This window comes from Arachis duranensis, chromosome 3, assembly GCF_000817695.3.
Source record: "Arachis duranensis cultivar V14167 chromosome 3, aradu.V14167.gnm2.J7QH, whole genome shotgun sequence".
In the NCBI taxonomy this organism is placed as follows: Eukaryota; Viridiplantae; Streptophyta; class Magnoliopsida; order Fabales; family Fabaceae; genus Arachis; species Arachis duranensis.
Window position 1 is genome coordinate 132,709,280 of NC_029774.3, and position 27,447 is coordinate 132,736,726.

A 27,447-nucleotide genomic window follows, 5' to 3' on the forward strand; every position below is an offset into this window, starting at 1 on the left:
TCTACTTCCAAATATTGATACCCTAGTAGATTCCAGCTCGGGATATCAATACTTGTCATTCATGGATGCGTACTCAGGATATAACCAAATTCTGATGTACAAGCCGGATCAAGAAAAAACATCTTTCATCACGCCTAGAGCAAATTATTGCTATGTGGTTATGCCTTTTGGTTTAAAAAATGCAGGAGCCACATATCAAAGGCTGATGAATAAGGTGTTCGCACCTGACCTTAGGAGTTTAATGGAAGTATATGTGGACGATATGTTGATAAAAACCAAGGATGAGACAGACCTCTTGACCAACCTCTCGCAAGTCTTCGACACCATAAGGACGCACGGGATGAGATTGAATCCCGCAAAATGTACCTTCGTGGTGGAGGCTGAAAATTTTTTAGGATTTATGCTAACACAAAAGGGGATTGAAGCTAACCCCGATAAGTGCAGAGCAATGCTAGAAATGAAAAACCCGACTTGTTTAAGGGAGGTCCAGTAGCTAAATGGCCGACTTGCATCTCTCTCCAGGTTCTTAGCAGGATCAACATTGAGATCCCTACCACTTTTCTCTCTACTAAGAAAAGGATGCCAGTTCAAATGGACACCTGAATGTGAAGAAGCATTTCAGAAATTCAAAAGGTTTTTAAGCCAACCTCCAATTCTGACCCAACCTAAAATTGAGGAATAACTCGTCCTGTATCTGTCTGTAGCTGACAAAGCTGTGGCATCGGTGCTAATACGAGAAGATGAGGTCGGGCAGCATCTAGTATATTTCACCAGCAAAGTTCTACAAGGCCTCGAGTTAAGGTACCAAAAACTCGAGAAGTTCGCATATGCCTTAATAGTGGCGTCTCGAAGGCTACAACCTTATTTTCAAACTAATACAATAAAAGTCCGAACGAACCAGCCCATAAAGCAAATTCTTCAAAAAACAAACATTGCAGGCAGAATGGTCCAATGGGCGATAGAGCTATCCGAGTTCGACTTAAAGTATGAAATTCGAACGGCGATCCAAGCCCAGTGCCTGACCGACTTCATTGCAGAATATGCAGGAGATCAAGAGGAGGCCTCCACAACTTAGGAATTGTATGTGGATGGCTCTTCTAATAAAATCGGAAGCGGTGCTGGCATAATACTTATCAATCAAGAGGGAACTCAAATAGAAGCCTCCCTGAAATTTAAATTCTCGGCCTCTAACAATCAGGCAGAATATGAAGCCTTGATTGCGGGTTTGAAACTAGCAGAAGAAGTTGGCGCAATTAAAGTAGTGGTTTTCAGCGACTCTCAAATAGTGACTTCTCAAATCAATAGGGAGTATCAGGCTAAAGACCCAACTATGAAGAGGTACTTAGATAAAACTTTGAAGCACCTTAGGCGGTTCTCAGAGATCGAGATCAAACATATAACTCGGGACCTCAACAGTAGAGCAGACGCCCTCTCCAAGTTAGCAAGTACCAAACCAGGAAAGAATAACAGAAGTATGATCCAAGAAACTCTCCACGAACCCTCTGTCACAAAAACACAGGTTATACAAGATGTCTTTGAGGTATCCGAATTAGACCTCGGATTGATGAACCCACTAATTGAATATATAAAATTCGACATCCTACCCGAAGAGGAAAAAGAGGCCAGAAAAATCCGGAAGGAAGCACAGAACTACACCTTGGTGAAAAATATCATCTATAAAAGAGGAATATCCACACCATTGTTGAAATTTATCCCGACCTCGAAGACAACAAAAGTCCTAGAGGAGGTTCACAATGATATCTGCGAGAATCATCTCGGAGCAAGGTCCCTAGCTAGGAAAGTGATCAGAGTCGGGTTCTATTGGCCGACCTTGCAGAGGGATGCCACCGATTTCGTAAAGAAGTGTCAACCATGCCAAAGGCATGCCAACTTCCATGTCGCTCCCCCCAAGGAACTCATCAGCATAACTTCTCCATGGCCTTTTGCAAAATGGGGGTTGGACCTACTCGAACCCTTCCCTCAAGCTCTTGGACAAGTGAAATACCTAATAGTGGGAGTGGACTACTTTACAAAGTGGATCGAAGTAGAGCCATTGGCCAATATCACAGCTCAGAGAAGTCAGAAGTTCCTCTACAAGAATATCATCACAAGGTATGGAATTTTCCACTCCATCACCACTGACAATGGTACTCAGTTCACCGACTCTACATTCAGAAACTTGGTAGCCAGCATGAAGATATTCCCATTAAACCACTCATGCTAAAAGGAGAACCTTTATTTCAGCAATAGAGATATTTCCATTAAACCACTATAACTCCTCGTTACTCAAATAGAAAAAAGTTTTACCCAAAACAAAAGGTTGCTCCGGCATATCATCAGTATTAGATTAAAGAAAAAACGGTTGCCATGGACTCGAATCTATTATCATTTGTAACCCACTCTGATCCCCATTATCATTTTTGAGAGATTCAATTTTGTTCCTTCTCCTCTATGCCATAGTAGTGCCATGAAAATACTTGGTGTTACGGTCACCAAATTCAATCTAGTTTCACCTAAATTTTTTATACCACAAAATTTCTTCCTGCTCCAGAATAACCTCATATTCAGACCATACTCTTTTTTGAAGATTTTTCGATAAAAGATTAATACTATTGCTCAGACTATTATTTTACCTTGAAATCTTATATGAATCTTGGTCTTCTTTTTGTTATATCACCAAAAGCCTCAAAATTTTACGTTTTTAGAGAGCTATGGAAATTCTCAACACAACCACTCCAAGAGTCGTGTACCCTCTAGTTATTTGAGACCATGTTCTCAAAATCGGGTGGTTCAACCAAGCTGCAAGGTGGTCTCCAAAGATACATTCTTCTATTCAGGGGCACAACATGAGAGATATGTAAACAAAGAGGAGAGTGATTGGATGATTTCAAGCAAAGCAGATGTTTAACAGTAGCTTCAGAAAACTTAATTTGCCAATCAATATCACTAAGAGTTCTATCAAGATGTTCAAACAAGTTACCTCTCCTCTAGGTAAAAGAAAACTGGAATAACCTAAATCTAGAAAATAAATATCCGAAACGCAAGAGATAATAAAGTCAGGGCACGCACCACCACTTCGAGATATTGCTCCACCCTATATTTTACAGCTGTGTAAGATAGAATTAAAATCACCAATAGTGCACCAAGGAAGATCAACAGAGTTTCAGAGATCACAAAACTTATCCCATAGCATCTTTCGCAATACTCTCTGGGGGCTCCCAAAAATAGTCGTTAGCATCCATGACATAGAATTTATTCCTTCAATCTTTAGATGAATAAATTGCATATGTTATTAAATGGTCTCAATCTTCTAGTGATATGAGTCCCACAAGCACCATATACCCCCTGAATGACCCATGACTTCCTCCATACAACAGCTGTCAAAGCTCATTTTGTCTCTAATAAGTTTACTTCGATCATCACTCACATGGGTCTCTGGCAAGATGATCAAATAGGCTTCATAATCCCTTCTCAAATCCCTAGTCAGAGTAGGAAATTCTTTATTATCCACACTCCTCCAGTTTCATACAATAATATTCATCTAACCTAACAAAGAAAAGGAGCCAAATAGACCAGAGACCTTCAACAGAGTGTTTAGAGCACTATAAGAAAATGAAACATTTGTAACAAAAAATTTATATCAAATTTAAAATTGTTACAAATTATAGTTTTTTCATAACAATAATTAGTTATTGTTACAAAATAAGAATATTTTGTAACAACAAAAAAATTTGTTACAAAATATTTCAATATTTTGTAGCAACGTAATTTTTTTTGTTACAAATTATGTTGGCTTTCGTAACGAATTGTTGTTTTGTTGCAAAATGTTATAATATTTTGTAACAAAAAACTATATTGTAGTAAAAATTCAAAATTTTTTGTAACAAAATATCTATTTGTTTCAAAAGCTCTAAATATTTTGTAACAAAAAATTAATTTATCACAAAATACAATATTTTTGTAACAAGTTATTTATTTGTCACAAAATTCAAAGTTTTTTTGTAATTAATAATTTTTTTTTGTTTCAACATATTAAATATAAGACTTCGAATTTTTGAAAATTAACATAATGAGTTATTTATGATTTATTATATTTATTTAAGATTTTATATTCAAAAATTTATTTTACTAAAAATATTTAAGTCAAATTAATGAATATTTCAAGAATAATTATTTTAAAGTTTTAATAATAAAATAGTATTTTAAAAATAATTAATTTAATTACTCTAATTCTTAAAATTAGAATATTTATTTACAAATAATTTAAAAATTTATAGTTAAATAATATCTTTATATAATTATTATTAAATTAAAATTAATTTTCAATTACTATACTACTCTTATTTTTATTGAAAATATTTAAGTTATCCAATTCTTAATTCTAATACAACTCACACACCCCACCGCCTAAGCCTAGTAGCCGCTAGCCCTCCCCTTCACAAAACCCTTACCCAGCAGAAAAGAAAAGAAAGAAAAAGAAAGGAAAAATAGAAACATACACACAGTGGGAATCAGAGGAGAGAGATTAGGAACGGAAAGAGAGAGCCGCGCTCGGCGCTGTCCAGCCCAAACCGTTGCCGCTAAACTGCCGATCTGCCTTGGAGTCGCTGTCCCACGCGTCACCACCGACGCGACGAAGAAGAGAAAGAGAAATGTTGAGACAGAGAGCGTGTGAGGGAGCAAAGGCCAATGAGAGGAAGAACGTTATCGTGGGATGGCCGTCGGGAGAGCTGCTGAGAGCTCGCGTCGTCTGCGCCGTCACCCCCTGCCCGTAACGCTGTTGCCGTTGTGCCCTGGTGCTGTCGAGGGAAGCTGCCACCATGGTTGGAATCGTAAACTGTGGAGGAAGTCGTCGATTCTGTCACCGGCATCATATCTCATCACCATTGCTACCACCAGAGGAAGCTACTGTCACTAACGCAATGAACAGAACTCGAAGAGGGAGGCAGCGGAGGGTGATGCTGCTATCATTGTCATCGCTGTGAAGGTGAACCAACGACGTGTCTTTGCTTCCCGGAACCACCGTTGCTGCTACCATCATCCCCTAGCTTGGTTGTCATCACTACTGGAAACTCTGATTGCTGTTGTTGCCCATTAGAGAGAAATTGTTCTATGAATTGTGGATTGTCGCCTACTGGGATTGTTGCTGCTGGTTCTGATTCTGTTACATTGATGCTGGTATGTTCTTTTCCTTGGTTCTGAACCATTTGCACGTTCTGTTTTGTCAATTTTAATTGCCATATTTTTGTTTTAATTCAATTATAGTCTTGGATTTGTTTTGAATTTTCCAGTTATGTTTGCTTTTGTTTCTTATCCAATTCGAATCCTTGTCTTGCTGCAACCATCGTCACTGCCATAAGAAATTGACATTGCTACTGTTTCGGTTGCATGCTTGCTGCTGCCATGAAATTAAAAGAGAAGGGAGTTGCCACGTTTGATCTATGTGAATTTTGCTAAAAGAGATACGAGATTTAATTTAAATGGTTTTAATTTAAAAATGCCTACAAGGTTTATTGAATAACTGCAAATATGATTAACAGCTACAAGTAATTGATTGATTATATGAATGTTGGATTGTGGTTGAGATTGTATTTGGAGTTGTGATTGAATTGAGTGTAACTATGTGTGGTAGATGATTGAATTATTGACTGTTGGTTGTTGAAATGGTTGTTTGGTATGTTGCTGTGGCTGTGAAAGTGACTCGAGACTAGTTGAGAATTGTGATTTTAACTTATTATGTATAATTGGGTTTTGACGAAGGTGATTGTGGAATGTGGTTACTGGGGTTTACATTATGTTATTTTGCACATTTGAAATTGTGTTCATGGTGTCATTGAGCAGAGTTTCTATAATGTTATGATCGGGTTCATCTATTTTTTTGAGGGAAAATGTTAGACTGATTTCTTGAGGGGTAAATTACTGCAATATGCAATATATGGGAGTTTATGAAGAGGGGGTTAAAGGATGGAATATAAACTTGATAGTGTATTGGATTTTCTGTTGGTGCAGTATAGATTGAGATTGGAGAAGTACAAGAGAGATTTGTATTCTTTGCAAAAGGAAGGAAAAAACTCTCAGGCCATGTGGAGCCCTGAAGGCAAATTAATCGCTATTCTTGTAAGTTCTTCTGAATGTTGATATGTGAATAGTAAGTTAGTGAGCATTTTGAAAACATTTTGATTATACATGTCTGATTAAGAGGTAATAAGTAATCCTGCATATTTGTTGATGATTATGAAATGTAGCTTACAACTTTTGGAGGATGTATGCCACTGAAAAATGAAGCTGTCTGTTGGATTCATATTATCTAATTGTTAGTAGACTATATTGTGAAATGAAAAATACTGCTTGTTCAATCTATTATAGATTTAGAAAGCTTGTTGGATTAGCCCTTGTTGTATCCAAAATAAGAACAATTAAAACCTTTATGGTTACATGTTTTTTCATGTCTATATCCAGATACTAATGAGATATCATATGTTCAATTTCATTTAGGGTCTTTGTTTTGTTCCCAAATTCACAATCCTAGTAACTTGTGCCTTGAAATTACTATATTGTGTATTGACTGAGAAATAGATAATGAATTGGCTGTTTTTTATAGAACCGTAGAAGGTAGAAATATCCAAGTTTTCGGGGAGGTTCTACCAATATTTTTCTAAAAATTTTAGATAAAAGTTAATAGAAAAAATTATAATTGGTGTTATATCTTGTTTCTAATTTTTTGTTTCGGTTTTTCTCATTTACAGGAGTGTTAAAATGGTGACAACATGCTACCTAAAAGATTCAAGAATATTTTGACTCATAGAGACACTAATCTATGTTAGACTTTTAACTTTTGGTTAAACTAGTGTAAGAAATATAACTTGTAGAACTAATCAATGTAGACACTAATGTTATTTTGTTTTAAAACAATTTTAGTTAAATAAAACATGTTTGAATTATCTATGCTTTTACATATTATATAAATGTTGACTTGTTCAGTAAAATAGTTAATATATCAGTTAATTAAAAAATAATTTGGTAAATTATGCATGCAATTTGTATTAAAAAAATAAAAAGTTATTACAAAATAAATATTGTGCTTTTGTAACTAAAGAAAGAAAGTGTTACAAAATCAAGTTATATTTTGTAACAAAATTTTATGATAGGAAAAAATATTTTGAAGATCAAAATTTGTTATCACTTTTGTAACGAATTTCGGTTTTTGTATCAAAAAAATTTGTTACAAAATATTACTTTGAATTGTAACAGTTCTATTTTTTGTTACAATTTTTTTTTTGTGATGAGACATACTACAATGATCCTTTTTTTATTACAAATTCTTTTTGTTTCAAAATTCCAATTTTTTGTAACAAATTATTTTGTTACAAATATTGTTTTTTCTTGTAGTGGAGCTTGCTTCGGCATCCAACATGAATTGGTCTAGAGAAACTTGCTATTTTTGTTTAATTCTCAGAGGGAACTCCCATGGTGAGATCAGGTGGTTTTTTGGCAGAATTACCCCTACTTTATTCCCTTTTGCCCTCGCCAATTGAAGAATCTTAAATGGTTGATCCGACTTTAATTCATTTCTCACCACATGTTCTTCAAATACAGTATTAAATCCTTTTGTCATCTCGAAAGCTTTTCTTTGATGTTTTTCCAAATCCCTCGTACGATTAAATATCTCTCTTTCCTTTGCTTCCATTTAAGGGTTCCTTGAAGAATGGATTGTTTTTTGAATCAGTTTAGGCCAGCTTTAGTGATGATGAGGTGTTTTTTCCTGGACTTTAGCTTTAGTTTTAAAGCTTTTTTGGCATGATAGGCCGCATTTTGATAGGAAAATTTTTTTGTTGACTTGAGATTTTTGCCTGCTCTTGATCTTAACACCTTCACTTTGACTATATTTGATGTGCTCATCCTCTCTTGGGCTTCCTCAGGCTCTGACCCATTTTGCAGGGGATGATGGAATTCTCCTCTTTATCAGGCTCATTATGGCAAGCTTCCTCTTCAACATTCAGAATATTAAACCTAGATCCGCATTTCATATTATGTCGTGTATCATTCATCACATCTTCCGTAATAATGTGGTTATCTTTAGAAGGATTATATTTTTTAGCATATGGAACGTTTCTTTTTTGTTTCATTCGAATTTGCCTCATTATCATCATTCTTGGGCTAAAATCAGGAGGATCCTGATTAGTCTTTCTATTATTATCTTGGCTAACATTAATGTCTTGATTATTGTCGAAATCTTGACTTGCCATTTTTGCAAAAGATTCACCGGACGAACCTGTTTCTAACTGCATATCCTTTATCTCATTGTCTTTGTTGTAAGAAAAAATAAATGAGATGGAACCCTTCATACTTGATGTTCAGAATATTCTCTAAAACCGAGATTCTTGGAACAAGCTTTTTAGATAAATCGATTTTGACACATATTTTGACAAATTTTTCTCTCAATTAAACGGACGTTGCTTTATCGATTTTAAGCATATTTCCAATAGTAGATCCAACACGCCAGAGAAAATGGTGGTTATATATCTCAATAGAAAAAATTGGGATCCGAATCCACGCTGATATTTTTCTGACAACACTCTTAGATGTAAGAAAGAAAGGCCTCCACCTTTGAACGATAAGATAATATCTGGCAATCATCCAAAGTCTTTCAAGCAGAGAATTAGAATAATCCTTCTCATATGAAAAATGAACCAAAAAATAATCACGATCCATCTCAATAACATTTATTTTACCTTTTTTAATCTAATCTCTATTGAGACGCTACTCCATGAAACCTGATACACTCTTTTGCGAAGAATCTTGATAGTAAACACCGTTTTTCGTGGTTTACACCATTTGTTGAACTCCTCCTTGAGAACTGGAATAATCGGGCACAGGTCAAAAGGGTTATCCTTTTCAGAAGGGCCACCTTCTTCTACATATCACTGATCCTCCAGATTTGGACTATTTTCATCTATCGCATTTAAGGACAAAACATCATCTTTCATAGAAACTCTTGGTATTGATAGCTAAAAAGCTTTATACGTAATCTTTAATTCTTCACTAGCATTCAGGAGTTTATTATCGACCATCTCTATACTATCAACATATTAGTTTAAGTTTAAACTCGAATGATATTTAACTTTTTTAGTGTTTTGTTGCACCAGACTATCTTCTTAAAATGAAATTCTAACAAAATTTTTTAAAAAATATTTTTTTCAAACTTTTAGTTATGAAACTTGTATTAAATATATGTAATTTTTTTAATACTTTTATATTAGTAGTTCAATAATATACTTTTAAACAATATTAATTATTTAGTGAATAAAAATAATAAATTCTACTATTTATTTATTGAAACAAGTATTTTAAAAATGGCATTTGAAATTTTGTATTAACAAACCCGAATAGCGATGGCAACGGGTCGGGCATGGTTGATCCAAGTCGAATTTATCAAGTGTGGATGTGGAGAAGGGAAACCCCGCCTACGGCTCTCAGAAATCAGAATCCTCCACTGCGGTCTCCCAACCCTTCCCCTTCCCTTTCCCCTTCCCCTTCCCTCAATTCTCTCTCTCTGTCTCTCTCTCTCTCGTTAGGGTTTTACGAAATTGGTTCTTTGTTCTCTCGCCGTCATAATCAGGTATATTCCAAAATCACTGGTTTCGCAGTTTCCAGTTTTCGCCGCTACAACCTATCTTCATAACTCTCTTAGACAGTGGACTTAATGTAGCTCTCTTCTATTTCAATAGCTTGATTATACTTGACTAAAATTGTTCAAAGATTTCCATTCTTTTTCAAACAATATGAGGATTGCTTTGCTTTCAGGAGTTGTTATGTTATTTCCGCGAATGGGTGAGACTGGAAAACGGTATCATTCACAGAGAGACCATGACGGGGACAGAAGGAATCAGAAGAGACGAATGAACGATGATGCTGAAAAGGGAGACGGTGAATTGGTTGTTTATAGGATACTCTGCCCAGATGATGTTATTGGCAGTGTTATTGGTAAGAATGGAAAAGTGATTAATTCAATAAGGCAAGAAACCAGGGCAAAAATAAAGATTGTGGATCCCTTTCCCGGTGCCAAGGATCGTGTTATAACAATCTACTGCTATGTCAAGGGCAAGGAAGATGTTGAGATTGATGATGAGTTCAATGGTAAGGAGCTTCTGTGTGCTGCACAAGACGCACTTCTCAAGATTCATGCTGCCATTACGAATTCCACTGCTGTAATTGGAGAATGGAGGAAAAAGCGAAAGGCTAAGGAGGAGTGTCAACTCCTTGTGCCATCAAGTCAGGCTGCAAATATCATTGGGAAGGCTGGGGCTACCATTAAGAAGCTGAGGAGTAAGACGACAGCCAATATCAAAGTTGTTGCTAAGGATGCGGCTGACCCGACACACTCCTGTGCTATGGATTTTGATAATTTTGTTTTGGTTAGTATATTCAATATCATGAAACTCTTGCCATTGAAACACAATTTACTTTATGGAATTATTTCTTCTCTTAATTCTAAGATAGTGGAAAACTGGAAATAATAACTCAAGGTAGTTGTCATTTAACCATTAGTGGAATTGAATGTTGTACAAATTATTTTTGTAACTTTCATCTTACTATATGCTTGCTTCTATTCTGTGTAGATCACTGGTGAGGCAGCAGCAGTGGAAAGGGCCCTATTTGCTGTTTCTTCTATTATGTACAAGTTCGGTCCCAAGGAAGACATCTCTCTTGACACATCTGTGCCAGAAGCCCCACCTAGCATTATTATTCCTTCTGAACTTCCAATTTATCCACCTGGTGGACTATATCCAGTTTCAGACCCTATTATCCCACCTAGATCCCTTCCTCAAATTTTAGGTGCTACAAACATGCGAGATGTACATGGTTATGCTGATGCAGGAAATACATGGCCTATATACTCATCCGCCCTTCCAGCCGCTCCTGGGGCTCTTCCAGCAGCTTCTGGTGTAGGTGCTTCTCGTTCTGAGGAATTAGTCATTAGAATGTTGTGTCCCTCGGACAAGATTGGGCGAGTCATTGGAAAAGGAGGGAGTACAATTAAAAGTATGAGGCAAGCGATTGGTGCTCGTATTGAAGTTGATGATTCGAAGGCAAAGCACGATGAGTGTTTAATCATTATAACAACGATTGAGGTACCCATGTTATATATATTTTCTATTAATAATTGATTGCATACTTCTATTTTATGTTAAAATGGAAACTAATCACTTGGATGTGTATCTTGTAGTCACCAAGTGATCTGAAGTCTATGGCAGTTGAAGCTGTTCTATTGATGCAAGGGAAGATAAACGATGAAGATGATAACACGGTTTCAATTCGGCTTCTAGTTCCATCCAAAGTAATAGGTTGTATCATTGGGAAAAGTGGTTCGATTATTAATGAAATTCGGAAGAGAACTAAAGCAGATATTCGAATTTCTAAAGGTGATAAACCAAAATGTGCAGATGTGAACGATGAACTTGTTGAGGTTTGGCTTCTTTGCTTCATTATTACTTTCCTTGATGCTTAAATTTGCATATTCATTTCATATTATTCGATGTTGTTTTGAATTTAGGTGGGAGGCATAGTTGACTGTGTGAGAGATGCGCTAATCCAGATTATCTTAAGACTGAGAGAAGATGTGTTGAGAGAAAGAGACAATGGCCACAATCCCTCTGTTGGTGCTGAATCCATGTACTCTGGTGGTGCTGGACTTTCAGTGCCATCTGTCCTACCTCCAGTCCCTCCTGTTGCCACACCATTGGCTTATGATCAGAGGACTGAAAGTGAAACTGGCCTTGGAATGTTTTCTTCAAGCAGCCTGTATGGATATGGATCTTTGTCGGTATGTCTCATTTTTTCTTGCCAATGCTCATGTTGCATGGAGGGGACAGGAGTATTATGAGGATAATTCCTTAGAGATGTTCCTTTTATATAACTCAGTAAACCCCTCTCCCCTGGGTTTGCATGGAGCATCTTTGTAGTCCAAACTCCAAACCTTCAAAGTGTTAATATACTGCATTTGTCTTTGTTTTCTGCCTTCTTTTGCTTACATATCACGTATCTCACTTTTTTTTTTCAGTTTCCAATTATTTGTCACTGATCTTGTCTTGTTTGATTCTATGTAATAGATGGCAGAGAATGCCTATGGATCGATGCCCCCGTACGCCAGCAAGCTGTATGGAGGGTTGGTATATATTGTTATAAAATTATATGAATTCTTTACTTATGATTTAGTGTGTCTGGATTAGAGTTTGCTAAGTTGATTCTGGGGTACTTGATTTTGGTTATACACTTATACGCAGGTTTAGAGTGATGTGATTTATGTTTGGAAACCTTTATCTGAAAAATGCTTATTTTGGCCAATGGGCTTAAACATTTTCAAGCCAAAGTGAAAGCAACTCTATTGCACTTCCACTTATACTTATTCTCTTTTCCGCCTTTTTTGTAACATTATATTAAATTTGTTGATGTTTCTTGTTATTGGACTTATGCTTCTGTATTTTTATTCTGTACAGTCTGCCTCCTCCATCAACTTTGGATATGTTGATTCCTGCTAGTGCTGTTAGTAAGGTTTTGGGTAAAGGAGGGGCAAATATAGCCAATATCAGGAAGGTTTGTTCATTCACACTTTATATAGAAAGTATATTTATCTGAGAATATTGTGTTTTATTGTTGGCTTTCGAAGCTAACTGTGAAATTTGCTTTGCTTAATGTCTTGTTTGGCCCCAGATTTCAGGAGCAATGATAGAAATCTGTGACTCCAAGTCTGCCTGGGGTGATCGTATTGCCGTAATATCTGGCACACCTGAACAGAAGTGCGCAGCTGAAAACTTGATCCAGGCTTTCATAATGGCCACCTGAATTATTGAGTTTCTTTCTCGGGGTTTTCGAAGGTGAAAAGTTTAATTATTGAAGCATGTCTTTGTCCTGTCCATAGTTTCATTAGGTTGGTCCTGTAGAGAGAATATTCTCTGGTTCTTCATCTGGATTCAAGTTCTTCCATAACAGCAGCTTGCAAGATTGTGCCGGAGGATCCATTCATGGTTTTTATATGTAGGAACGATAGCTCCTCCTTTTTTCTTAAGCTACTCTCATTACTATGTTTTCTCTTAGAAATCTAGGATCTCCATGTCCGTTTGGTACTGTCGTTTGCTAGCATGGAGTCATCGCTATTTCCTCAAATTAATTTCAGAGGAACCATAAAGAGGTGGTGATGTTTATGTGGTTCACCCTGTCTCTCCCCCGCTAATAGAAAAGTATCTTCCCCAATGATGCAAATGAGACTGAGTCTCTATCACACTCATTTGTTATCGTTGCTTGTGCTAGTTGGTTGAAAGCTCTCAAGTTGCCTCATGAATTTGAAGGATTTCAGAAAATTCTGCATCATTTTCTTCCCCGTTAATCAAATTCCTTATCCTGTAATCCTGCCATCCATGGTTATGAAGGCATTTTTCAACTATATATGACCATCTCCTTATTATAACATCAAATGCGCTAAATTATATACCTAGGAAACGATAGCCGCCCAATTCTTTTTAACAATAGATATATGTTGAAACAAGATAAGGTAAAATACCAAGGTCATATGGGTCCATATGTCTTAAAAAGTAGAAGAAAGAAAAGGATCATCTGTCTGCATTGTTATTGACTTCGGTTGGATGAGTGTTCCTTCATCTCCTCGCCTTATCCAATGTAGCACTACTCAATACTCATAATTATGAATCAAAATTATTTTGTAAGTTCCTGTGTATGCTTTTCACTTGTTATGGCTTGTGCCACTCGCAAGGGAGTAGTTGTTTGCTGCTACCTTTTCCGTTAGCAAGACCACTGAATCTCCTCATGCCCTTTGAGTGTGGCATTGCGATGGCTTTGCCCTGGTTTCAAGGTCCATTGGCTTTGGAATAAAGTCTTCTCGCATAATGCAGCTTCGTCTGATTCTCAAAAAATGAATATGGATTATAAGCAATTGATTTCTGGTATCCTGTATAATTAGTGATCCAGCCGAATAAAAAGTTTGTAGGCAATAGTTGTGTTTTTATTCAACTATTGCTGTCTGACCAATATGACTATTCATAGGATGCAGCAAGATTAAAATTTAAATCATCATAGTTCCAGCAACATTTCCTTATTCTATTGAAAAACATTATCTAATCCAGATGTTGTAGCATCAGCACGCTCATAACTATCTCATCTCTTCTCTCTTTAAGCGTAATGAATCTCCTTTCTTTCTATTATATGCTATATCGCCTGGTACTTGTCAGGGATGATTTTCGTGTTTTGCCTTCCCAGGAATTTGGGAATCAGAAATATTCTCCATTTCCCGTTAGTCTTATATAGCATTACTCACTTTCACTTATCTCTGCATAATTGCTCTCTAAATATTTCTAGTTATTTAAAAGGATATTCTGCTATACACATGGATTAAAATCTCACTTAGTTAAGTTTTCTAACAGTTTAGCCCCCCCTGTGTGTGTGTGTGTGTGTATGCATTAACGTCCATTCTTCCGAGACAAGCTTTGATTATGGCGTCATCATTCTCATCACTGTAGGTGTAGTTTAGGTTTCGGGTCCTTGGTAATTTGATAAGGTCATGCAGGTGAATTGAGGTTAAAATTGCACTTGTTACGTACTATTTGTACATCAATGTGTGTATGATATGATTTGTAGTTATATCATATATTCATATGTAACAAAGTATTAGTGGTTTGGTTTGGTTTGAGCCCTCCCAATTGTAATAAACTTTTGCAGTGATAAGGCCACTAATGTTGGTTCCCCCAAAAGATTATGATTTCAACTTGAACGTCATTATTCAGTTATTTACTTATTTGTACTTATCTTGGGGGGGATGGAGTGTAGACCCCACTATAGTTTTAGCTTATCACCATCGCATATGATATGATTTATTCGTACACGCAATGTGATGCGGAATGGGACTGTATAATTTGTCCTTTCATAATTGCATATAATAATATTTATTTTAGCAAAAAGAGAAATCGCTCAACACAATCGCTCCCAAGTCCCAACTCGCCGTTTTCCCCCTGGTGCTCTTCACATTTCAAAACCATGAAAATATTTCAGCTTTATATCCAGCCAATATCAGCCTGGGTCCAGAACAAGTTATGCTATTTATATTGTTAAATATTCTAAAATTTTATATTCATATTTTTCTGACATACAAGGTGGAAAAGTGGGCTCATTTGTTTACATATGAGTGAATTTAACGTGAAATACGAAAATATTTGATGATTTTAATATTTTAGTAGCATAAAATATTATTGTTTTATAAAAATAAGTTTTTTTTAATTATAAAAAGATAAAATATTAATATTTTTTAAAGTTTTATAATAGTATATAACATATAATTTGGATGATTTCTGGAAAATTCACTCCAAATAGCCTAATATTGAAAAAAGAAGGTTGAAAAAAGTGTTGTTGAATGACTTGAATAATAGAGAAATGAAACCACCCTTCACCTAATTCTTTTATCTTGTATGTTTCTACCAATTTATTGAAAAGATATTATCAGAATAAAGGGATATTATTATTTTTTAAATAATATTATATTTTTTAAATTAGAAAAACAGAATCTCATCCATTTTCCTTTTTCATAAAAAAAGAAAACAAAGTGTATTGCAACATATAAGAGTTTTCTTTTTCTCAATCACTAGCGTTTGGATATTATTTATTAGTATAAACTCAAAATAATCATAAAATCTAATACAAGTGATAATTATGATATAACTAATTCTATATTCGTTATTATAAATTTATAATACATATTTAAATAATAAAAAGATGAATTAATACCCAGTATAATAAACTACTCTCATTTATCAAACATAAGCATGAAATTATATGACATTCATAAGAATTAAACTCATAAAACGAACAAGTAACAAGAATGTCGGGTTAGTTAAGGTAGGTTTAACAGTTTTTTTCGCGTGAGAAAAAAACTATAGCTTTTTCTTTTTGATATTGGATTAACAATAGTATTTTTTTAAATTATAGACTGTTATGGTATTTTTTTTAAATATGAGACGATTTAATTTAGAGAGTAGAAATCTGACCGTCTAAATTTTAGGAGGTACAAAAATTGAACCATTTGATTTTTGTATTTAAACCCTCTGATTTACGTTTAAAAAATAAAAAAAATTTAAAGTATACAAATAAGGGGTATAATTTGTGAACTGTAAATCTCAAAAAAAAAAATTACAACAAAAAAATAAACCCTCCAACTTTATATTAAAAGAAATTTTAAAAATCTCATACAAAGTAATCGGAGGGTCCAATTATTTATTTCCATACCCAAAAAAATACATACAAAGCCAACATAGTCGAATTACACAATGACTTCATCCATAATAAAAAAATTTTAGCCAAAAATTATTCTATTAAAAAAATTATTTTTATTTAAAATTTGATTTTATTGCTCACAATATCTTTTATATATTAGTAAATTTAAATTAAATTATTTAGTTTTAAATAAGTTAAATTCTCTTCTTTTATAATTTCATCCTTGATAAAAGCTACTGTTGTTAAACACTCAGTTATAAATAAAAAGTATTTTTGATATTTTAAATGTTAAGTATGATTATTGTAAAAATCAATTTAAAAATCAGTTTTCTTTTAATCATTTATAAATAAAATAAATATGAAAATTAAAATTCTTAAATGAATTATTAATTCATTTTTGTTTGTTACAACTTGCAAAAGCATGAAAAAGAACGGTGTAATAATTCTTGCAATTCCAGTGTCAGAAAAAATAAAAAAATAAAAACCCTTTATAAGACGAGTGAGTGACAGAGACAGTTGCCAAAATCCTAAGTAAAGGTTTTGGTGTTAGCTTATTGAATCTTCCATGGCTGCGAGGAGACCAGTCCAGTGTTTGCTGCAAAGGGTTTGCGGCGGAAGCAGACGATTCGGTGTTGCTCTTCAGGGCCATGCTTCTTCTTCCTCTTCTCAGCAACTCATTGATAAGGAATATCAGTACAGTGCCCACAAGTAACCTCCTCTCCCAAACACTATTCTTTTCTTTATGTGTTTCTCTTTGATCCTCAATTCTACTCAGAAAATGAAAAAGGGATTAATTGCGAGTAATAATACCTCTTTGTCTGCTGAGCAGTCTATCACTTCAGTAGAGACTATGAATTTATTTCAAATACATTCGAGTGTCATTTGATCTGAGTTTATCACTATTGAGCATTTTATTTTTATTTTTACAAAGAGAAGGATGATGGGATTTGCTTTGGTTTTGAGACTCCTTTTTTTTTATTTATTTATATTAATTGTTAACGAGTTTAACTTAACTAATTATTTTAGGTTGATAATTGAAATGATCTTTTCTGATTCAAATGCAGTTACCATCCAATTCCCATTGTGTTTTCTCAAGCAAAGGGAGCTGCTGTGTGGGATCCAGAGGGAAACAAATATCTTGATTTCTTATCTGCTTATTCTGCTGTTAATCAGGTAACATGCTTGTCTCATGGTTATTCCCTAAGCTATAGATCTCAAATTTTGATTCATTGAGTTATAGAAGTTAATTTCTAATTATTGAAGCGCCTGTCTTTTCCTTAGGGACATTGCCATCCTAAAATTCTGAAAGCCTTAACAGAGCAGGCAGAAAAGCTGACCCTGAGCTCTCGAGCCTTTTACAATGATCGGTTTCCACCATTTGCTGAGCATTTGACAAGTATGCTTGGTTATGATATGGTTCTTCCCATGAATACTGGTGCTGAAGGAGTGGAAACAGCTCTGAAATTAGCAAGAAAGTGGGGTTATGAAAAGAAAAGAATTCCCAAAGATGAGGTATAACAATGAGATCATCTTAACAGTAGTCATATCTTAATGTTTTACATTTTCCAAGGTTATGGGGTTGAAGTGAATGTTTGCTTAGTGTGGGACTGTGTTCTAGTACACAATGAATATCTCATGACATCCTAAGCTGAAATCCACAATACTTTATGACTTTATTTTCCTCCCCCAACCCCCTTTTCTCTGTGGATATTAATAGTATTTGCAAAACTAAAGGGAGAAACGCTTTAGTTATGGCCTGAAGAATCTGTTTTGACATATGTTCTCAATAAATATTTTGGAAACTAAATGCATGTAAGATGTACTGGTACTCCTCTTCTACAAAGATAAAATGAAGTCTACTCTTCAAAATATAGCATCTTCTTTTCTGTTTATGAGATGCAGATTTGAATTTTCCTGGTGTTTGTCTATTTATGTTCACGGATACTTGTGGCAGGCTATTATTGTGTCATGTTGTGGCTGCTTCCATGGCCGTACACTAGCTGTTATATCTATGAGTTGTGACAATGAAGCTACCCGGGGTTTTGGTCCTTTATTGCCTGGCCATCTTAAAGTTGATTTTGGTGATGTAGAAGCCCTTGAAAGAATTTTTAAAGGTTCTTAGTGCCCCCATACTTTGCTTTACATTTTCATCACTATATTTTAGTTTAAATTGACTGATCTTTGATTTTTTTTTTTCTCTGAAAAAATTCAGAAAAAGGAGAACACATAGCTGGCTTTCTTTTGGAACCCATCCAGGGTGAAGCTGGGGTATGATCTTTTGAGAACACTTAATCTGCTTGGCAACACTCACCTTGTTGGTTGAATTGAAAATTGAGATGCTAAAGAAGTTGCTATATACATTATACCCTGATGTTATAATTTGATGGTGTTATTTCCGGTCTCACCGTTTGATTGTTTTATATTATGTTTACATAGAGTGGGAAATCCTTGTTGCTTCTTCAAATTCTTTGGCTAAGAAAAAAGATAAAAGTGTGCTTATAGATTTCATTTTGGTCAAGAGCGATGACATTCGGTTGAATATTCACATTTTTATTATGTTCTGATTTCTGAAAGTACATATCTCAGTTGCATCTTTTGATATGTTTTTATTATTTATTTGAAGGTAATCATTCCTCCGGATGGCTATTTGAAAGCTGTTAGAGATCTTTGCAGCAGATATAATGTGCTGATGATTGCAGACGAAATACAAACTGGGTTAGCAAGAACAGGGAAGATGCTGGCTTGTGACTGGGAAGAAGTTCGCCCAGATGTTGTGGTTAGAAATTAGAAATCAGCTTAACCTTGTGAATTGTATATCTTTTTATTCTTTCCCAGCACTATGAGTTGAACCTTATTCTGTCTTTCTACTCAGATACTAGGGAAAGCATTGGGTGGAGGAGTTTTTCCTGTGAGTGCAGTTCTTGCAGACAAGGATGTAATGCTTTGTATAAAACCAGGAGAGCATGGAAGGTTTGATTTTATAATACAAATGCTTTTTATAAATGGTCCTTATTATGATTCCTTTATTTACATTTTCTTGCCGATAGTTGTGAATGTTGTCTGAAGTTTTATTGAAATGAAAGCAAATTTGTTTATTTAAACAAGGGAAGAATGCTGAACTTGTTTGTATATTATTGATTACAGTACCTTTGGCGGGAATCCATTGGCCAGTGCAGTTGCAATTGCGGCACTAAATGTGATCAAAGAGGAGAGGCTTGTCGAAAGGTATTTCAATTATAATCTTGTAGTTGTTAGTTGTTCCTTTATTTTATCTTGCATATGCTATTAACAGATCTGAGCAACTGGGAAAGGAGCTCGGCCGTGAGCTGCACAAGATTCAGCAACAATACCCGAAGTATGTGAAGGAGGTTCGCGGACGAGGATTGTTCGGCGCGGTGGAGCTTAACAGCAAGAGCTTGTCCCCTGTATCAGCCTATGATTTGTGCGAAAAGCTGAAGGATAGAGGAGTTCTTGCAAAGCCGACACACGATACAATTATCCGCTTTACGCCTCCACTTTGCATCAGGTAAGCAAATGCAGTACGGTTTGAACAATGGCTTTCTAAAAGATTTGACATAAAATGATAAAAGTAAATGTTTTGCAGTTGGGATGAGATACAACAAGGTTCTAAGGCCCTGGCTGATGTCTTGGAAATTGATTTACCCAAGCTTCAAAAGACGAAGCCAAAACATGATGCTTCTCAAGTTGCCTCCCATTCCCGTGCATGCGATCGTTGCGGTCGACTCTTGTACGGTTGAATCATTAGAGCACCCTTTTATATTTGTAATATCCTCACACTATTCAATAATCGAGATTAGTTTCTTGACAACAATGCCATAATTTATTAGTTTTGTGATATTGTTGAAAAATCACAAATATAAAACATTGTGTATCGCCGTTTCAGTTATACTCTAATATGTTATGTTGTCTGTCCTGTGAGTTGCAAATCTCAGAACAAGATATTCTCTTCTAGGGAGGATAATCTGGTTGCTATATCTTTTTCATTTTAAAATAATTGCAGGAGATAGCAAAAGAATAACTCCAGTCAACAAGTTTCTTAAAACACACAATGATGTTACACACATAGACCAATTTATATATATATTATATCCGAATACTGAATGTAATTGAATGACTTCAAAATGATCCAACACAAGAAACCCCAACACATGATGATGCCAACATTGTATCATCATCAATTCATCATCATCCATTTTGGTGAAGCCAGGCTCTGAGCCACGCACGCCTTGCTCCTCGTACTCGACCTTCCGAGTCCTACATTAAAGAAACAAAATACGTTAAATACTGATAATTATGTAATAGCATGGGCACTTCCAAGATGCTTAGGCCCGCCTGCAATTGCTGTGGAAAATTTGGAAGAGAAAATAGTCAAAATAGTCAATTTGGTCTAATCCAAGCTACGGGTGCAGTGTGACACTAGTGTCTACAGAAAATGTAGTCAAATGAGAAGATTGTCTTGAAAATCTGCATTACATGCACACCTCTTGTAACGATTTCAGAACTTCAAAACAAGTTCTCAAATTACATTGTGTTATGCAGCAAATGGATAATATATGTGTTGAAAAATCTTCAAAAGACCAGAAATTTGCCATTTAGATTAGTACCCTCTGGCTAGTATTCTGATAATGTAAAACAAAAATCACAGTCATAAATGTTCAACAAAATATTGCTTAAGGACCTGGTAAAGCAAAGTTTTGCTTTCACATAATCACATTAGTCATTTTCACATATAACACCTTCAAGAAGAGAATAATAAGCAAAACTTTTTTTTCTTTCTAACCAATAAACAAATTAAAAAGAACAAAGAAATATCACCACCATGTCCTAAAAAATATCAGAAATTGGAGACGAATGAAGATTAATTGTCAACCAGATAGAGTGACAGATAAAATCAAACATGCATAAGAGGATTGCCAAGAACTAGAAATCACAGCTAAATAACAAGGCATTTGCCATCTGCACATGGGTCTACAAACAAAACTTGTGAATATAATATCTCCAAACTGAAGCCCTACAAACATAGATTGGTAGATAAAGTAAGACTTTCACAACAAAAAAAATAAAATTATAAAGCCACGGGCAATCTTTTCTTTCCTCCTTTTCCATTAGGCTATGTTTTAGAATGCTTAGCATATGATGAAGATCAGTGCTATCCAATAAGCTACAAGTCTATACATAGTTATGTACCACGTCAAGAGGACTCCTTTTTCTCTAATACAATGAAGATCTAGTGTTTCTAGCTTTGAGCTTATCATTTCACTTTACTTAACTAGTCTCTCAGACTATTTGCAACCTCTATGAAGAACTAAACATACACTTATGTAAGCTGCCGGCTAATATTACTTCCATAAAAATAGGCTTGTGAATTGAGAAAAACACTACATAAGACTAAATGTTAAACATTTGATTGTATTTAACAAAATTATTCTTACATTCTTTTTCATGGTTAATAATGATCTTGCTACTTGGGAAGAAAAATAAGAGCCTATTTTGTTTCGAGTTTGTGTTTTCTATTTTACAAGTTTTGCAAAGTAAAAAGTGAATAAAGAAAAAGTAAGTTTTGGGAAAAACAAATATTATTTTAATCAATTTCTTAAAATGAGAAATAGAAATATTGAGAACTAAAACCAATTAAAGTCTTTAAAAAGAAAATGTGAACTGCATAGAGGCTTAAAATTCTACTTACTTTTTTATTTAGTATTACTTATATAATGTATGTCTACAACAACGTTCATAGTTCCGGACTTTAACATTTAGTATTACTTAGTAAGCCTTTTTGCCTTCTAAAAGAGCCAAGTTGCCAATATAATTTAATTACTTTACTTACTTTTTATTCTTGTTGGAGATACTAATAAATTTAGAACCTTGATACTGCCAAAAAAAAAAAACCCTTTCCAGTAACACTACTTCCAATCCTGCCTTCTCAAGATATCCAAGTTATTAATTTGTTAAACACCTTACCAATGCCAATTTGGACCGTATAAGGAACGATAATCTTCTGTTCTTCTTGAAATATTGCACAGACATTATTCATTGCTACCTTGTACATTTTATTCAAGACTTGTCGTTAATAATCAATAAATCATATTATATGTTCCCTAGTATGGTCTCCAATGTGCCTGTCATAGCCTGATAAAGTTTAAGTATATTGTGAACATGAACTCTACTATTAATGCACAGTCCAATTTTAAAGAATAGGAATAATTTATCAATCAAGCTATTCGTTAAAATGACCTTATTTCTCCCCAATGTTAACCATTCTATAGGAAATTAGAATATATTATAATAGCATAATAATAACCCCAGGACCTTTTTAATTAATATATACTGAGATATTAAATTATCTCTTAGATACTTTAGTCAATAATTGATACATAAATACACTGTTTAAAGGTTGATAAATCTTAACATGACTCAATAACTACATAGATACAACAATGATAACAACCATGTCTTATTCTAATATTCTATTAGCTAGGTTTCGTCGCTTAACTCCATTACCTTCCGCATATTTAATATTAGTATTAAGTTCATATATAAAATAGAAAACCTACCTAATCCTAAATTAATAAATAAATAAAGCATTAGCATTCAAATTAAATATAAAAAAATATATAGTTTTAAAATGTTAATTCTTGGAAATTAAATAACTAAACTTACTAGACAAAAATGCAAATTAATTTATATTTTTTTAAAGCCTACCTACATTGACAAGCTAAGGTAGCCAGCAATTCAACGACTTGATGCGAATCTTATAAAAGTTCCATTCAGAAAATATAACACACTTTCTTTATATAATAATGAAGAAAAAAAGAAAGAAAGAAAGAAAGAAGAATAATTAAGCTAATGAATGTCTTTCCTTTTTTTTCCCCAAAAGTAAAATGTGGTAACAAAAAATCAAGTACCACATATTTGTATATAAATTCATGTACTTTTTTAATTCATTTTGAATATATGTTTTATATTACAAAATATATTTTATATCAGTAACGAATTTAGTTGTATTTTTTTTTTCCTTGAAACAATGGCGAGTAAACTAGATTGGAGGAGCGGTAAGATTGTGTAAAATTTAGAGGCAACGTGCATGGAACTTAGAAGAGATGAATGAAATAGAGATTGAGGGTGGGAGCATTGAATGATTGGAAAATAAATTAGTAGTAAGATTAGCATATAGCCCCCAGTGGATGAGTAACACATGGGTTTGTTGATGTGAATGAAAAGAAAAGCTTACCAAGAAAATGCTACCATGCTAGTGAGAGGGAGACAACCAGCCGATTCACATTCACACCATCCCATGCCATCATCATAGTAATTTACTAATTACTTTATCGTTACCGAGAAACTCACAATCACACCTATTTTTCAAATTTCTTGTGTATTCTTCTATGAAATACTATATTTCCATTTACACGTCATAAAAAGACAACCCTGCTTTTTGTTTCATATATTTAATTTTTAATTAAATGAGATGTTGTTCTACTACTACTAGGTAACAAGCTAGGTTTAGCATTGAAAGAAATGGTCAACAGATCAAACAAGAAAAATGAGAGTGCATCCCCGCCCAATGCATCAAATGAGAGAGAAAGAAAAGCAAAATATAAAAGATTACCAGGGTAGTGGCCGGAAGGTCATGAGTTCTTGGATTTGCCCTTGTGGTCGGAATGGCGGGTTCCATCGCCGTAGTAGAGGTGCAAGCGGCCATCAAATGCGGGTGATGAGAACTGATGGTGTTGGTGGTTGTCGATGGCAGGAGGCGGAGCAGCGGTGGGTGCGGCAGCTCCAATGAAGAAAGGAACAGTGGATCCGTCCATAGGCAGCGAGAACCTCTGGAGGTGAGGCAAGAAATGTGACGGAGAATTGGACTGAAGGGTCCCCCTATTGTTGTTGTAAGCAGCAAGGCCAGAGGCAGAAGCAGCAGATACAGAAGCCGGAGAAATGGTGAAGTTGAGGTTGTAATCAGTGTCGCCAGCACTGTGATGATGGTTATGGGAGTGAGAGGATGTAACCACAGCTGGCATGAACTGATCAGGGATGAAGGAGTAGTGGTGCTGCTGCTGCTGCTGCTGATCATTATTAAAGGATATGGCCTCAGCTAGGGTATGGATCTGGTGTTGGTGTTGGTGGGTTCTTGAAGATGAAGAGGGGCCTACGAGAACCTGGTTGAAGTAATCCATGGGTGCTGAACCCCATTGCTGCTGCTGCTGCTGCTGCTGTTGTTGTTGCCTTGCCGCTTTGTGGAAGAGAGCAGCAGCAGGCTCATCAGAAGTAGGACTAGTTGTTGTTGGAACCGCAGTGGTGATGCCACCTGTGAGCAGCTCAGTAAACGAAGGAGAAATTGGGTTCATGTTGTGATGCTGCTGCTGCTGATGTTGCTGATGATGAAGAAGGCTATTCTGATGCTGATTGTTGTTATTGTTGTTGCACTTGTCTTTCTTCTTCTCCTTGGCCGCTCTCTCCCTTGCCCTCTCCCTCGCTTTCACGCGGATATCCGACCGAGACAGGGACAACCCGGACCCCTTGCTCGTCTCTGAGGTGCTGCTACAAGCCGACTTCGAAAGTGACATATTCTGGCTGTTCTGCTTCTGCTTCTGCTGCTCCTCTATCTCTATGTCCGCATCGTCGGCGCCTGCACCGCCCCTCTTCTCGTCGCTCGGTTGCTTCGGGGTTTCAGGGAAGGTGGTGTTCAAGGATGGAAGCTCGGCAATGGCGTCTTGAGCAGACTTGATGAGCCACTCCACGGCCTTGCTGGGCTGGTCATAGCCCAATCGGTCTTGGAGGTCGTAAAACTGAATGGCGGTGGTGACGGAGAGCCTGACCCTTCTGTCTCTGAGGCCCTTAGAGGTCATTACCTTGCTATGGCGATCTTTGCCGCCGGAAGCTCTAGAAACCCTTATGATCCTGGAGGAATGGTGCCAGGCTGCTCCTATCTTGGCGTTGTTGGTGGGGTCGGTCCTGCCATTAGCGAGCCTGGGGAACTTACACGCCTGTGGTTGGATCTCATCCTCCTCCTCCATGCCACAACAATCATACCTTTGCAAAAGAAACAAATCCTCCTAATTAATTTTCTGCTTCAGAGCTGGAGAGAGAAACAAAAAGCCTGGGCTTGCATTGATGACCATAATTCAGACACACTGCTTTTCTCTCTCTCCTCTGATAACATAAAAAAGCCTTCTTTTTACGCTCTCATATATCACCCTCCAAGTCAGAGACGCCTTCAAGTTTTAAACCCAAACCCACACCCCTCAAAGTAATTATTATTATTACCACTATTTACTACATGCACATCAAAACTAAACCTACATGTGAAAACATATATGGCCCGGCCCCTACAGTGTTATCTATTCTGTCTAATGTGTACCTTCAATCTAACTCTTTCTGCTTTGTTTTTAAGCGTCTTCGATCTCAGCCACACCCCTCCCTTTTACCTTCTCCTTCTTCCTGTACTTGTAGCTTGCTCTTCTTTCTCCCTAACACATACACATTATGCAAATTGTTAGTTAGGGCTTAGTAGTAGCTAGCTGCTTTGCAAAAAGTATTGATTGTCACTGTTCATTAATTAATAAAAGCGCTATCCATGAAATGCTGAAAATAAAATGATTAAAAAAAAGAGGGGTTCGAGAGTGTCATTACTTTGAACAATGTTGGGTGGGCTTCCGTGACAGGTGTTAAACTCTCAACCAAGGACACAAAAAGAAACAAGATAAACCCGCTATCTTGATCGATGCTTTTCAGTTTCACAATTCAAGCGCTTTCCTTTCCTCCCACAGCTCACAGATCTGTCTACCTGAGCTTCCATTATTGCGTCAAAAACCAAAAAACATATATTAAATACCAGAACTTGAAAATCTTCACCTCGTTACAACTACCAACAACACACTTTTCAGATCAGTGCCAACATTTTGCCAGAAACCATAGTCAAATAGAATATGAGAGAGAGATCAAAGTGTACTAGGAGGGGGAGAAAGAAACAGAGAGAGACTTTGATTGGTGCATGCCAGATTTCACGAATTGTTAAATTTTACAAATGCCAAAAAGTTAGAAAGAAAAGACTTGATTTTTCCTTCTTTTTCCTTTTGTAACCTTAAAACCTAGGACAAGATCGAGTGACAAGACCAGAAATAATCCACTACCATAGCATGGTACAACATATATCTTGTGTAGTATGAAGTGAATTGGGAGTTTGTTGTGCACTTAATTTTGTGTCTCTGAAACTGCACATCTAAAGAAGAGAATGCTGGTGGGTGAGAAATGGAAAGAAAGTGGAAGAAAATATCCGGGTATATGGGAATTGCGTAGTTTGTGTAGAGAGAGAAAGAAAGAGAGAGATATTTTATGCAAGAGAAAACACTATACCTCGTTTAACAAAAACAAGAGTAACAAAGATGAAGTAGTTGTTTGTTCAAAGAGCTTGAAGAAGAAGAAGAAGAAGAAGAAGAAGGAGAAGGGTGGTTGTAGTTGTGGGTGAAGGTGAAGGTGATGTTCCCCATTCGAACAATGACCGGGCTTATCAGGAAAGGCCAGACACAACGCTATGCTTCCACAGTTTATTATGCTATGCACTCAATCCTTCACATTTCTCCCTGCTTTCTCCTTTATTTACACTATTACCCACTCTCAATTCATTTTATTAATAATATCTTCTCTATATAGTATGCCATCTTATGCTTTTCCTTTTTTTTCTTTCTCCATTCCTGCCCATCAAATTTAATTCAAACGTACGATCCAACAGGAAACCCCCTCAGTTTTATTTCACTTCCTCCCTTCTCAATACGACACTCAATTTTGTTCAAATACAAATACATACACGTATACCTTTTTTTTACCACCTGGTTATCACAAAACCCAAACTGATGAAACAAAATTCACAGCAAATTAAATTCATCGGCTTAGGAGTTGTATATATTCCATTCATCGTTATTTTTAGTTCACCTTTTCTTCTCCCGTTACCTTTTTTTTTATTACGGTCTGATTTATTTCTTCATTTTCCCCCATTTTCTTAAAACAAAATTCAGCCTTTGACAACACGCGATTGGGCTTCTTTTTAAGTGGGGTGGGGGGCCTTTTTCTTGTTTCCAAGTACTTTCCATAATTTTTTCTCCTTTGGGATATGATAAATATTGCATGTTCATCTTTATTCTTTAATTAGTTATT

The 27,447-nt window shown here is 35.7% G+C and overlaps 3 protein-coding genes across 9 annotated transcripts; 2 read left to right on the forward strand and 1 right to left on the reverse strand.

Annotated features, from left to right (window-relative positions):
• Nucleotides 1-9,426: 9,426 nt before the first annotated feature.
• Nucleotides 9,427-13,441, forward strand: LOC107482014 (KH domain-containing protein At4g18375). Of its 3 annotated transcripts, none has more exons than XR_001590679.3 (8): nt 9,427-9,619; nt 9,805-10,415; nt 10,620-11,132; nt 11,228-11,467; nt 11,555-11,824; nt 12,111-12,170; nt 12,498-12,594; nt 12,712-13,441. XR_001590679.3 is itself a non-coding variant. In XM_052259084.1 (8 exons), exons 2-8 carry the CDS (start codon nt 9,813-9,815, stop codon nt 12,841-12,843), a joined length of 1,902 nt encoding a protein of 633 aa, XP_052115044.1. In that variant the 5' UTR covers nt 9,428-9,619; nt 9,805-9,812; the 3' UTR covers nt 12,844-13,441. The 3 variants fall into 3 exon arrangements, 2 of the variants coding, with proteins under 2 accessions (XP_052115044.1, XP_015957875.1); XM_052259084.1 differs by having other exon boundaries at nt 9,428-9,619; nt 12,111-12,157; XM_016102389.2 differs by having other exon boundaries at nt 9,430-9,619; nt 12,111-12,166.
• A 3,342-nt stretch (nt 13,442-16,783) lies between these two features.
• LOC107482012 (ornithine aminotransferase, mitochondrial) lies at nt 16,784-20,209 on the forward strand. The gene is made up of 10 exons (XM_016102384.3): nt 16,784-16,983; nt 17,340-17,448; nt 17,557-17,787; nt 18,230-18,389; nt 18,488-18,543; nt 18,899-19,051; nt 19,148-19,245; nt 19,420-19,500; nt 19,568-19,801; nt 19,880-20,209. The coding sequence occupies exons 1-10, from the start codon at nt 16,841-16,843 to the stop codon at nt 20,031-20,033; spliced, it is 1,419 nt and encodes a 472-aa protein (XP_015957870.1). The 5' UTR covers nt 16,784-16,840; the 3' UTR covers nt 20,034-20,209.
• Nucleotides 20,210-20,302: 93 nt separating this feature from the next.
• On the reverse strand, nt 20,303-26,907 carry LOC107482013 (transcription factor TCP2). 5 transcript variants are annotated; one of them, XM_016102385.3, is made up of 5 exons: nt 26,650-26,907; nt 25,927-26,080; nt 25,655-25,763; nt 23,906-25,326; nt 20,303-20,550 (listed from the first exon to the last, which is right to left on the reverse strand). In XM_016102385.3, exon 4 carries the CDS (start codon nt 25,308-25,310, stop codon nt 23,925-23,927), a length of 1,386 nt encoding a protein of 461 aa, XP_015957871.1. In that variant the 5' UTR covers nt 25,311-25,326; nt 25,655-25,763; nt 25,927-26,080; nt 26,650-26,907; the 3' UTR covers nt 20,303-20,550; nt 23,906-23,924. The 5 variants fall into 5 exon arrangements, with proteins under 5 accessions (XP_015957871.1, XP_015957873.1, XP_015957872.1 ...); XM_016102387.3 differs by having other exon boundaries at nt 25,927-26,085; XM_016102386.3 differs by lacking the exon at nt 26,650-26,907 and adding an exon at nt 26,427-26,619.
• Nucleotides 26,908-27,447: the final 540 nt, after the last annotated feature.

Coding starts and splice junctions, on each gene's coding strand:
- LOC107482014 (XM_016102389.2), top strand. CDS start 9,813: ATGTTATTTCCGCGAATGGGTGAGACTGGAAAACGGTATCATTCACAG. Junction 12,167..12,497: donor GCCAGCAAGCTGTATGGAGG/GTTGGTATATAT, acceptor TATTCTGTACAG/TCTGCCTCCTCCATCAACTT. Junction 12,595..12,711: donor ATATAGCCAATATCAGGAAG/GTTTGTTCATTC, acceptor GTTTGGCCCCAG/ATTTCAGGAGCAATGATAGA.
- LOC107482012 (XM_016102384.3), top strand. CDS start 16,841: ATGGCTGCGAGGAGACCAGTCCAGTGTTTGCTGCAAAGGGTTTGCGGC. Junction 16,984..17,339: donor TATCAGTACAGTGCCCACAA/GTAACCTCCTCT, acceptor ATTCAAATGCAG/TTACCATCCAATTCCCATTG. Junction 19,246..19,419: donor AAACCAGGAGAGCATGGAAG/GTTTGATTTTAT, acceptor TATTGATTACAG/TACCTTTGGCGGGAATCCAT.
- LOC107482013 (XM_016102385.3), bottom strand. CDS start 25,310: ATGGAGGAGGAGGATGAGATCCAACCACAGGCGTGTAAGTTCCCCAGG.